Source organism: Callorhinchus milii, unplaced genomic scaffold (genome assembly GCF_018977255.1).
Source record: "Callorhinchus milii isolate IMCB2004 unplaced genomic scaffold, IMCB_Cmil_1.0 Scaffold18, whole genome shotgun sequence".
NCBI lineage: Eukaryota > Metazoa > Chordata > Chondrichthyes > Chimaeriformes > Callorhinchidae > Callorhinchus > Callorhinchus milii.
Window position 1 is genome coordinate 12,766,975 of NW_024704759.1, and position 13,641 is coordinate 12,780,615.

General features: G+C 39.7%; 1 protein-coding gene across 1 annotated transcript; it reads right to left on the reverse strand.

The window, feature by feature from the left end:
- Positions 1-11,494: 11,494 nt before the first annotated feature.
- bhlhe23 (basic helix-loop-helix family, member e23) lies at positions 11,495-12,313 on the reverse strand. The gene has a single exon (XM_042341953.1). It carries the CDS (start codon positions 12,311-12,313, stop codon positions 11,495-11,497), a length of 819 nt encoding a protein of 272 aa, XP_042197887.1.
- Positions 12,314-13,641: the final 1,328 nt, after the last annotated feature.

The window sequence follows — 13,641 nt, forward strand, 5'->3', positions numbered from 1 at the left end:
TTCTATTTTCCCTCATTGCTTGGTCTCCTGCTATGTAATTACTTTCTCAATTACTTACTTATATTGCTCTAAAGTATCGAGAGGTTACAATTTAATTAAATTATTCTGCATATTAAATTAATATGAAACCTACTTGTAATCAAGAGTGCCACAAGTGTTTATGTCTTATGGGTAGGATGTTAGTTTTTCCACTGCGGTGTGCATCTTCTATACCCTGTAATTAATACAACCCATCACCGCTCTGGGAATCTTTGTAAATTTCCTGTTAAACCCGGTCACTTGACTATTAATAGGGCGATAGGAAATTATATCTTTTTTTGAAACTATTAAGATAGTGAAATTCATCAATCACGCAGCTGACATTTAATTGTACTAATGAGGGGTTTAGTTCATGAAAGAATACCACGTACAATTGTTTCCAAATTAACACAGCATTAGAGATTGTCACGAAAATTGTTTTAATAGCCCTTGGTGGGTGCAGTGAAACCTCGTAACATAAATGTCCATGGACGGGTCCTTCGCCCCCAGGCCAAATTTGAATCTTCTTGTTGGCTGTTGTGATATTGCATGGTGGCAGTTAACGCTGGGCTCCCTGAAAAATCTTAGCTCATGAGTCACTTTTGTGCAGTAAGTGGAGCAGAAGACATTCACACGAGCACAACCTAAACTTCCCTTCAGAAAGACAGCGATGGGGACGTGGCATAGCGAGATGAAATTCAAGAAAACATTAAAACAAATATCGTGAAGGCAACGAAGACAAAGAGTTGAAAGAGTTCGCACAATGGTCATTTGAACACTTATTTCTATTGTTCGCTTATTTTGAACTCAACACATGGAAATTGTTTAATAAAACCCAACAGTACTTGTTTTCCATTGACTCCTTGTGACAGTAAGCTTGTGACAAGTATGATGGTTATAAAGATAACATGTATATATTGGATTCAACTGGTACCAAACTGCTCTCTAGTCCTGTAATGGAAATATTAAAGCAGTATAATATAATCTAGAACAACAATCTGTGTTTAACAGAGGGAGAATGTCTCAAACCACTTTACAAATGGAGTAGATGCCAGAGCTGGGAAGGAGATTGGAGGGTGCAATCACAGAGATGTTTTTTTTTAAAAAAGCCAGATTTTCTAAGTCAGGCGAAAAGGAACAAGGCGAGAGGGATTCAAGATAATAATTCCAGAGAGTGGGGGACAGCAGCAGAAATCTCACCTCTAGACGTCAGGACACAACAGGGCTATGAAGCAGGCCAGAGATGGCAGACTGGAGAGAATGGTCAGGGAACAATGTCACAGTAGATAACAGGAGTTTATGGAAGGTGGCATGAGTGAGTATAGAGGCAGACGTGAACAAATATTCCATAGGGACACAATGATTTTGAGGCTTCAAGGGCTATAGTGAGACAATGTTATTCACAAATAGTGGTGATGTGGAATAGATGAAGTTAGAGTTTCACTTAAGTAAAAAAGCAATACTCTGGATGGATAAAATTGAAAACTTAAAGACCTTCCGGTAAAGAGCTGGAGGTTTTCATATTTCCTGTGCTCACATAGAAAATAGCGTCTGTTATAGTCTTGGGGAAACGGAAAGTGTGTGCAGCTGGAGGAACGAAAAGTTGACAGGAATGTCTGTCGAATACAATGCTTGCCCACCTCCTGCTTTTACACCATCATCTTTGCACACACGATCTAGGCTGTATATCATCGGGAGCTGCCAAGTAAAGTTCAGGCCTTTCCCAGTGAGGGGTGAGACATCAAAACGGCAAGACAACAAACCAGCTCTCAAGCGCACTGGCAAAGCACTGGGAGGTTGCAATCTCAGCTGGGGAATAGCGTGCAGGGCAGGTGAGAGCAGAAAGAAACAACGAGGAGCAAAAATAAAATTGGGGGGAAGGGATTGAAAAATGCAGAACGCTGAGCGTCAACTAAGTGGGAGAAAATATTAAGTTGTAGAACCAAACAAAAATAAAAAACAAACACAACACAAAGGAATAATGCAATCACTCAATTCTCATCATTTCCTATTGACCTCGTACAACTAAGAAGAGAACATGTTTAATGCCAATGGCTTCTCATTTCCAGAATATTTATATATTACAATTGGGAAACAGCAGGGAAGTTTGGTTAAAGGATTGTCTTCAAGTGATATGTCCATTCAATTTTACTAGAAAGTGCTTTCATCCATCCAGAGGGTAATGCTATTTAAAATGATACTCTCTGAAATGTTACGGATTGAAATTCACCAGGACTACGAACAGGAAATCCTGCCACACAAAGTCAAATACATTTCCAGCAGCAAGGGAGATAATCAATGCCCTCAATTAATTTGTCACAGAATTATTAATGATGCCAAAGAATCTATGGGTACATTTCACAGGAGTCACGTTAACAGAGAATTCCAGTCTGGTGTCATTCGATTTTGAGGAGAACGGATTTGAATATTTTAGCCAATAATAAATGAAGAGAACAAAGAATTCATCAGCGGAATTTGTTCTGAAAAGAAGCGATGGGACAGCTTTGCACAGGAGTTCTGAACCATGTTGCTGACCTAGAAGAGTTAGCAAGAAAAGGCATCATTCTTCCCCCAGGTTATTGTACAGGCCATTCAAAGAAAGTGAGAAAAGTACAAATCCTTACATGTAGTAATTTTAATCTTATAAGAGCTTACAAAAGCTGTCCTCTGTTTCTGTTTTGCCCACAAATATACAGTCAATTCACTTTACAGTCTATTCTGTGAAGCGCTTTGAGACGTCGAGAAGACGTGAAAAGCACTATATCAAATGCAAGGATTATTTGTCATTGTTTATCCCATGTCTCGAGCTAAACAGGATGGTGGCAGGCAGACTAGATGGACCTTGGTTTTCTTTTGCCTAGCAAATTCTAATGTTCTTATGAACAGTAAATAATGTTTGACAGTGGTGGGAAACAGGTTAGTTCCTAAATCTAGTGATGTTCACAGAAAAAGTGGTGCTCTTATATTATGCATGAGATTTGCTTCCAAGTCACTCTAATCATGTGTTCTGAACATTTGGGGGCTCATTTGTTGTGAAATATTCCATTAAACCCTGCTTTATAATAATGACATAAAGAATAAGGAACAACATGGTTAAGATTTCATCTGTGTAGTCCGTTGGCTAAACAGGGATAATATAAATTTAAAGAGTGTCCAGGGGCTAATACCTTAGTAAATCATATTTAATTGGACCCATGTCTTCCATATTTAGGGAAAATGATAGATTGCATATCACCTACATTCCAAAGTGCAGTTAAGAAAAATAGTCTCCTCTTTTTCTGAATGAAAAGAAAGGGGCGGATCAATATTTATTTATCTATCTATCTGTCATTTAAGTTAAAGATCAATCATTTCATTAGGCAGGCAAATTATGAGAACAATTATTTGTTTGTTCGAATTTCTCATAGGCCTCTGTAGGATGAAACTATTTCCTTACAGGATGGGAAGTGGTAGACAGCAAGAATCCAGCTTCTGCAGTTTGCTCCACATCACTGCAAAGATATGACAGTGCTTATTGAAACCAGTAAGAACTCCTAACAATACAGCAATATCTGGCCACCAAATAACACATGGTGACAATGAGTGCTTTTTTCCCCAAAATTCCTTGAAACTCTAGCCTAGAATTTAATGACAAGGTATCAACTTTGAACATTCAACGCTACGTGGAGTTCTGTAGCTCAGTGGTTAGAGCACTCACCTTGCAAGCGAGACACCTGGGTTCATTTCCAGGCAGGTCAGGGTGAAACCTTGGGCAAGTTTCCTTACTCCACAGGCCTAATAATAATCATAATAATAATAATCCCTCCAAAAACTGAAACAATAATAAATTGGTCATTTTCAATCCACGGCTGTTTGTGGGGACGCTGCTGTGCTCAATTGGCTGCCGCGTTTCACCCACAAATATACAGTCAATTCACTTTACAGTCTATTCTGTGAAGCGCTTTGAGATGTCGAGAAGATGTGAAAAAGCGCTATATCAAATGCAAGGATTATTATTATTATTATTTCAATATTGAATATACTGCGTAGCTTGACATTCAAAGGTGGTGAATCCAAGCCCATGTTAGAGTATTGCAGTTAGGGCATTTTGCAGGATTCATGTTTTAACCAAAGTAAAGAGAAATCAAAACCCTAGCCAAAGGCCATAACAAGGCTTTATTCCAATATGCAGTAGCTTTTCTCGATGAATTCACTGAGGAACAAGAAGCATTAGCCACACTTCAGTCTTTCACAGTGAAACTCCCTGAGATTTTGATGAAATTTCCATTTAGAGCAAATTGTGAGCAATTATACATGATGGATTAAGCCTCAAGAGAGGTGAACATGAGGAACCCAACTTGCAGACAAATACATTATGTAGAACTGTGAATTAACAGAAAATAAAGATGTACTCTTGGATCAGTTGAATGACTTTATTGTCTAATTCACCTGCCGCGGATTTGTACTGGGAAATCATGTGTCCTTTTAAATGTTGGAGGTCTCAAAAAAATGAGAAAATTCATAAATAATGCCCTTAATTGACCATTCCCACTGAAATATCTTCACTGGGTGAGTGACAAGTAAATGATAACAAGACTGGTTTTGAAAAAGCTTCCCAAAGTTAGTAGGTCACTCTTGATTCACAAATTTGTTGCAAGTCAGTCAGCAGCGTAGCATCATTCAAATTATAGACTATTTTCAGCAATGAAAATACAGTACTTTTCAGCTCTTTGTTATTCTTAATAATGCAGAAGGTAGAAAAGATGCAGATTATAGAGATTATTTAACTAATGAGTGATACTAATAAGTAAAACTGGTTGAACTTTGGACCGATGCTAATTTTTGCTGACTCCAACAGGAGACTTCGAAACACATTAAGATATTAACATAAGATCAGTGACTTCCATAATTTCCCTTTTTAATAATTTTTTTCGCTGCGTTGATTGCAATATTATCTAGGTCAACTTTGCACTGAGCACTAATCGTCTGATCAGCAACTTTGGGTTATTTTCACTAGTTGAGCTTCAATGTACATTTAGTTGTAGTTACCATACAACAAAGTCATTAACTCAAGTGCAGCAAGCAGAATATAACCTTGCAGTCTTCTTGATTTAACAGCCACTCACCTTACACAGCCAGTGTGTCCTAGTTCACTGAGTTAAAATCAGTCTCTGAACTTAGCACAAATGTCATTGACTTATTAAAGACATCTCTCCTCGCTCTTACAACATTTTGGCCACAGAGTTAAAATTGTCAGTACCTTTGTCTCAAATTCGATTCCCTCCGGTTCAATTTAAGGATGAGGTCGGCAACTTTAACATTCACAATTTCTTTCCCGCAGCATCGGTTTCTATTGCACAGTATTTCTTTGTTTTGGCTGGTTTGTGCTGATGTAGCAGCTCCTGTAGTGGCAGGTGAAAAATATATTTGTAAGTGGATTAACCTAGTAACTGGAGAGTTTAAGGCAGTCTATACTAATTGAACGATTTTCCCTCTATCATTCCCGTGAAGCATTCCGTTTGTCACACAATATTGATATTTCTGTATTCCGCATTTAGACCTTGCTTTTGTTCTACTTTTAGCTTTTCAGATCAACGGTATTCACAGCTCAGTTCAAGACGCATGAATTGTTAATGGTTTGAGTTCGTCATTAGTGTGTAAATATAGAAAATAATTCCATTATCTTGGCAGCCCATGTATAATAAGGGTAAAATATACACCATCTTTCCTCTAACAAAAATCAACTCCTTTTCTTGATCTTTCTCCAGTAAAGTATCAATTGTAGGTGAACGCTGGCATTATATGCTGACACCTGTAAAATGAATTTCACTAGCAGTTCAGATTCTCTCAAGAGCTTCTTGATTTATTCTGGTTATAGGTCATTCTACCCATAAACTAATACTCAATAATTACATTTTGTGTAAATATGAACATGAACCCGGTGGGATGCACAAGTTGTGGATCTAGCTGATGAACTACAAGAAAATGTTGCCAACCCACAAGACAAGCAGCATCGGAAGAGGTTAACAGATCAAGTAACACCTTCGATCAGAACACTCGAAGAAGGGTCACATCTGAAAAGTTAAACTATTTTTCTGTGTCAGATGCTGATTGATCTGCTGTGGGATCGTGGCAATTTCAGTGTTTTATTTCAGGTTTCTGACAATCCACAGTTGTTAAGCTTCATCTTGGCCCTGGTCGGATGTTGCTCTGTTACAGATTCTGGATTCGGTTCCCTGAAGATATCCCAGGAGAAGCCCTTTTGAACTCACCCTCCCAGAATACCCATCATCCTATCTTCTTTCCGTGAAAACATCAAATGTTTCCTTAAATGAATCCAATGGCTTGCCCTCACCCACTTTACTGGCAGTTAATTATCCCCTCTTTTAAAAAGAAACCCCTGATACGCATCGTAACATTGCCTTTCGCAAGCCTAAAAATTGTCCTCTAAAGCACGTATCCTTTCACTTCTCTGACGTGGGTTCAAATCTGACGAAAATCTCCTATCTGAAACAGATGTAAGGTTTCCCCCAAATCACCAAGATTTTTTATTCTTCCTTCTCCCTGTTCCAACCGTGAAGATGTGATAAGTTTTAGCTTCACTGGTGATACTCCACTATTGAGAGCCTCAGAATTTGAGCACAAAACTAAAAGTGAAGAAACATGATGCAACTTCAACAGATCCCCAATACAAAATAGGCACCATATCTAAAGTGGAGTACTTGACTGACAGTAACAATAATATGGAATGGAATTATAATATTCTTGAAAACAGTGTTCAATGAAAAACTCGCAAATGTCACAGCAGTTGCCTTCTTGCTACAAAATTAATTGAAAACAATGATGGAAACGCACAGATTACATTGTAAACATAATCTCTCCATATTCTTCAATTTCACTTAAATAACACGTCTTTTCGGTTTCAGAATACAAATTGGAAACCTATGCTGAGAACATACCCAGATGCAACGTGCCACAGTTTGGCTGTTCAGATTCGCCAGCTTCACCATAGAATCAAAGAGGAGCAGATTCATATGCAATAATTTGAATAAATACATATTTATTCCATACAATATGTCATCTTTTTGCATAGCCTAAACAAGCATTCAAAGTAGCTGTGCAATATTACAATAATACAACATCCTTATCTGAAGAATACAATCAAAACAGGTCTATAAAATAATATTGGACACTGGAATTACAAAGAAAATAAACACTGCACACTTGGGAAATTTGACATTTTTCGCTGTCAGTGGCAATTGCTATTCTCTTCAGTGGAATAAACTACAGCCAATATTCAAAACTGAAAGACAGCATGCAACAAATTTGATTTATCAAAATTACTTTAGATATGTCATTTAACGATTAAATAGGTCTATGAGTAATCAAAGAAATAATATTCCAACTGTAGTGATTTGAATATTTACAAAGAGGTTTTCTAACAGTAGTGGTTAATAATAATAATATCCCTTGCATTTGATACAGCGCTTTTCACGTCTTCTCGACATCTCAAAGCGCTTCACAGAATATACTGTAAAGTGAATTGACTGTATATTTGTGGGCGAAACGTGGCAGCCAATTGTGCACAACAGCGTCCCCACAAACAGTCGTGGATTGAGTGACCAAATTACTATTGGTCTAATGTTTAAAAGCATCAATGAACAAAACTCTCTAGCTTTTATATAGCTGATTGTTCATACAACATTATCTTTTCCTCTTTATACTTGTCTGATTCAAAACAAGTATGATGGTCCTTATAAGTATATTTCCAGCCAAGTATTTAGAAACCTCAGCTTCTCTGCTGAACTCAACAGGTGTGCTTTTAATGCAAAAGTTTCGCTGCAGTTTACAAATTTGTACCAGAAAATTTCAAAGATTTTTTAAAATTTTATTTTAACATTTTAGAATCCATAACAATGATTAGGAAGTTTTATAGATTAATTTTACGATAACAAATTATGGTTTCTGGTGGTATCAGAAGTTACAATTATATGGGTATAAAAATAGAAAGGATGGCAGCAAAGTCACCAATCTATGCAAATAACTAAAAGACAATATTTTGTTACGATTTATACCATGAAAGAAGACCATCCAATAAAAAGCAAGAATGTTATCAGGAAGCACCAGGACATTATAACATGTCAGTGATGCCTGGTCTTGTGATTTGTGTTGTGAAACATGCTCAATTTTATCAAAAAGATTATTCCTTTTAATGCATAATAATCCTTCCATTTCATACAGTGCCTTATCACGTCGTTGAGACGTCTCACAGCATTACTTTGTCTCAAAGCCGATTGATGGGCTTTTGGGGGTGGTCCCAGAGTAGGATAATGGTCGGTGGAGCTGATGGTCAACAGCTTCTGTAGTAAGTAATAATAATAATCCTTGCATTTGCTTTATAACGCCTTATCACGTCTTCTAGAAGTCTCAAAGCGCTTGGAGAAGTAGGCCCATTAAGCATCGATACCAACTACAGAACGTGGAATGCTTTTGTTAAAACATTTTATCAATCACCCCTAAAATCAGTTGATCTACTAGTTTACAACAATGACCTCAAACATTGGTACAAATAATAATATCCTAGAGGTTTGTGATTCATGGTAGGCGAGGAAAGGAAACATAATTAATAAACCTTGTGACCATGCAACACATAACACACTTGTAACTGACTCTGCTATGCATGCAAAGTGAATGGTTCAAAGAAGTTTAATTTACTTTAATATAGCTCTTACTTACCTTTCTATTTCCGCTTAAAAACGGGATGCATAATCTAACAATATAACTTTAGTATCCCAGAATCTCCCAGGATATGAAAACTGTTAAGTAATAATAAAATGGCAGTCAATAAACAAACAAACAAACAAACTAACCAACAAATAAATAGTATCTGTTAAATACACAGGAAAAGGATCCCCTCTCTGAAGTATTGGCTAATATTTCTAAATCATCATTTAAATCTTTAAAGACCACCTTGTACAAAACACTGGTATGCAGTCAGGAAAGGGGTAATTTCACTAGGGGGGGTGGGGTGGTAAAAGCTCCAGTAAATACGTGTGTATTAATAATAATCCTTGCATTTGATATAGTGCTTTTCACGTCTTCTAGACATCTCAAAGCGCTTCAAAGTTAATGTATTAAGAGCACATTAAAGATCGACAGGGCACAATTCTAAGGAAGCACATTGCTGTGAAAAAGTTTGGGAACTTGTTTTTTTTAAAAAAAGGAATGGGACTAATGGCACAGGCACTTTTTTTTTAATCCTAATATAACCGTTTAACCCTTTACATTTGCATAACAATGCAACTTTAAAAAAAAGGCTGGAACTTCGATGAATACCAAACCAAAACTTCTACATGCAGATTACAAACACACACACAAACCCATACACAAATCTGCTTAAACGTGTTTCAGGTAACAACGCCATCAAATGCTTCAACCGGTTTGACAACAGAAACTGGTCTGTGCTCCCCAGCAGGAACAGGAATAAAAACTGGCGTTTTTTTAAAAAAAAAAAATATCTGCTTGCAGACGTTGGTGGAAGTTCATGCAAAAAAAAAATCATCAGCAATCGTTAAAAGTTTAAAAAAAAATATTTGAGCAAATGCTTTCAAACGCCTTATTGGCAGCAAACCTCTGGGGTTCATTTAAAAAAAAAATTGCATCGCAAGTATAATAAAATAGTAGTCCAGATCGACTTTGATTGACCCAGGTCTGTTCGACGAAGCAAACCTGTTTGGGCTTTTGAAGGTAATAATAAGGTGCATTTTTTTTTTACACACACACACACATCAAAACATGTTGTGAAATAACCACTGTCCATGTCGTTCGATGTATTATTACGATAAGTCGTATAAGAATTCATCCTCTGCTCATTGCTTGAGTGGATGTGCTAACATTCTCCCCCCCCCCCACCCCACCCCATCCCCCCAAAAAGACTCGCTTTTTTTTTCCCCCTCGAGAAATCAACACTAAACGAGTTAGAAAATAACATCACCCACGCCATCCGTCTTTACCGTTAATTTTATTCAATTAAATACATCGTGGATGAAATAAGCAATTCACACTCAGCAGAACAAATCCATGTGACTTTGCAAAATGTACCTTTTTTTTTTGTTTCCTTTACAATGAAACCAAACTTCTCAACGACTCAGTTAACAACAACAGCGCAGACAAACACTGTTTTTTTTTTGTTCCACCACCAACACGTCGTGTCGGTGTGGGTGGATTTAGTGTCTGGTTAAGTAACATGGAATGCAATTTAATATACAATCATTCTCCCTAAAAAGGCGGATTTCGCACATTCATGACTTATTGGTGTCCTGATTGTATTCCACAACGTCAAGTGCGCCTTAAAAAGTCAAGTCCGACACAAAACTGAAGTCCTTTTGGGGGGGAAAACACAAATATAAATGCCTCGGTTTTCTCAACAGCGATGTCAGTGATAAGGTGTTCGTTTCGAACCAGATATTTGCCTCTTGTATTTACATGTGGCGATGGTTTAAAGGACGTGTTGCATAGTTAGTAATCGTGAAACTCTCCAAACGAGGCGACCAACACCCAAAAAAAACCATAACTTTGATGAATTCCATCACTCCAGTTCTGGTGGGTGTGTTTTTTTAAAAAATAGATAAATGGACCCATTTCTTTTTTTTCCCTATCCATCAATCGATTCGTATTGATCGATCGGGTGCCAGGGACAGGTGTGGGGATGTGTATCAGGTGAGTGAGCTGAAAGTTGATGGCGTGGGACAGGAAAACTGGGGGAGAAAAAGGAAAACTACTCGAGGGAACCGAAACAGGAGCTCAGTACATGTGTCGATTTTGGACACAAACACACAAACAGACAGACGGAAAGTGAGAAACCCCCCCCACACCCCCCAAAAAAATGCGGGTGTCAATAAATAAACAAAATAAATAAACAAACAAACAAACAACTACTCAAATGGATAGATAGAGAGAGAGACATGGATAGAGACATAGAGAGAGAGAGAGATAGGGACATAGATGGAGAGATAGAGTGAGAGAGACATAGATAGAGACATACATAGAGATAGAGTAAAAGAGAGAGATCGAGACATACATTGAGATAGAGATAGAGAGAGAGATATACATAGAGATAGAGAGAGAGATATACATAGAGATAGAGAGAGATACATAGAGATAGAGAGAGAGATATATACAGAGAGAGAGATAGAGACATACATAGAGATAGAGAGAGATAGAGACACACATAGAGATAGAGAGAGATAGAGACACACATAGAGATAGAGAGAGATAGAGACACACATAGAGATAAAGATAGAAAAAGAGAGATAGAGACATAGATAGAGAGATAAATGGATGGATGGATATGCAGATATTGGTTGTGAAATGGACCGACAGAAGAAGAAAAAAAAGTGTGTGTGTGTTGGGGTGTGTGGTGTGTGTGTGTTGGGGTGTGTGGTGTGTGGTGTGTGGTGGTGGGGGGGGGGGGTGTGGGGGGGTGTCGGTGGTCCGGTTAAGGCTTCTCGTTGCAGTGTTTGCACAGACTGGACGGTGTCCCCGGGTAGACGGCGCACTTGTCGGGGCACGAGCCCAGGGTGGTGCCGGTGAAGGGGTAGACGGTGGACTGGCCGAAGGAGCCGAGGCTGGTGGTCAAGGCGGCCGCGGCCGGGAGGGGTCCGGACAGCGCCTGGCCCTGGTTCAGGTAAGCCACCAGCCTCCTCATCTCGTCCAGAGCCTGGGCTTGCATCAGGATGTAGTTCTTGGCCAGCAGTAGGGTGGCGATTTTGGACAGTTTCCTGACCGAGGGGCTGTGGGCGTAAGGGATCACCGACCTCAGGCCGTCCAGGGCGTCGTTTAAGTCGTGCATCCGCCTCCTCTCCCGGGCGTTGATGCTGAGCCTCAGGGACCGGGTCTCTTTGGCTCTCTTTCCACTCGAACTTCTGGACCTGCCTTCCTGGTCGCTGCCCGGGTTCCTGGTCCCCTCGGCGGCCCGACCGTCGCTGTCTCCCTCTTCTTCTTCTTCCTCCTCCTCCTCCCCATCTTCTTCTTCTTCCTCCTCGTCCTCCTCCTCCTCCTCCCCGGTCTGCTCCCCGCTGCTCTCCGCCACTTTGGGGTTCGGGTAAGGAGGGCAGCAGCCCCGGGGGGAGGTCCACCCCTCTCTGGCCTCAGCAGCTCGGCCACCAGCTCCGCTGTAGGAGAAGGCGGACTGGCCATAGCGTTGGGGCAGATCCATGTAGGTGTCGTTGACCAGAGAACCCAACTCATCCCTCCCTTTGGCGGAGATGATGTTGGCGGCGCTGCGGAATAGGTCTCCTTCTGCCACGTTCATCATTTTTTAATATATATATATATATATGTGTGTGTATATATATATATATAGATGTAAAAGAGTACCCCCCCCCCCCACCCCACCCCCCCCAAAAAAAAATATAGATAAATGGTTTTAAAACAAAAAGAAGGAGAATCGGTCACTTTTAATCACGAGGATTTCCTCCTCCTCCTCCTTTTCCTCTCCTCCTCCTCCTCTTCTTTTTCTTTTTCTTCTTTTTCTTTTTCTTCTTCTCCTCCTCCTGTCTGCTCCCTCGCTCTTAGATGCTGTTGGTCAAGAAAGCTGCAACGACTTGGGTACCACACACACACCATAACACACCACACACACACACCCACACCCACACACACCCACAAAAGTGTGCACACAGTTCCTCTCTTGTGTATGTGTATATATATTATATATATATGTGTGTGTGTGTCTCTCTCTGGTGTGTCCTGGCACTGGGAAGGGATGTGACTCACTTTCTATCCCACTTTCAGGCTATTACAGACACTCGCCTGTTGGGACATGCTGTCTACCCAATCAGGAGGTTGCTTTAATTAATAGGATTAAAAGGTTTTTGGAAGGGAAAAATAGGTGGGGGGTGGGGGGGGGGATGGGAGGGGAGGGAGGCAGCTGTCAATACAGCCAGTCACTCAGTCAGTTGGGGTTTTAATCTAAAAAACAGTGGTACAGAAACTATTGTCTGAGCAGAAGCTCTATGTAAAGGGCATCGCAGACTGGTTCTCTGCAACTCCAACACAAACCACCTTCCAACCCCCCCCCCCCCCCCCCCCCCCACACACACACACACGTGTAACACTTTATGGACAATTTCACCACCGTGAAATATATATATATATATATGTAACGCTGTGGGGAAAAAAGCAGGAGCAATAAAAAGAAGCGTTAAAAAAAAATTCGAAGTAATTTATCTGTACAGTGTGGTCGTTTTATTTTTATTTATTTACTTATTTGTTTTCTTTACACAGTGCCTTACATAAGCAACTTGTTTAAAAGTCGCTGAGACAGACAGACACACAGCACGCACTTGGTTTCCTAGTAAATGTGATTGCCATCGACAGAAGTGATTCGGTGTACTGTTGAGCAGCAAATACTCTTCCTGGCATTCACAGTTACTTTCATGTTAAGGAGAGGAATCAATAGGGTGCAGGCATAACCATTATGGAAACGTTTTAATAGCAAGGTTGTTAACTCCCCAGCGTCCACCCCCCCAAAAAAAAACTGTCCTTTCACCAAAAAGGGTCAACATTTGTGCTCCTGGTTGCTGTTGATGAGCATCACATCATTCCAGCTTACAGCAGTGATGGTAAATTGTGGTTAGGGAC

What these genes read in the sequence shown, in the direction of transcription:
- bhlhe23 (XM_042341953.1), bottom strand. Translation starts at nt 12,313, where the DNA reads ATGATGAACGTGGCAGAAGGAGACCTATTCCGCAGCGCCGCCAACATC.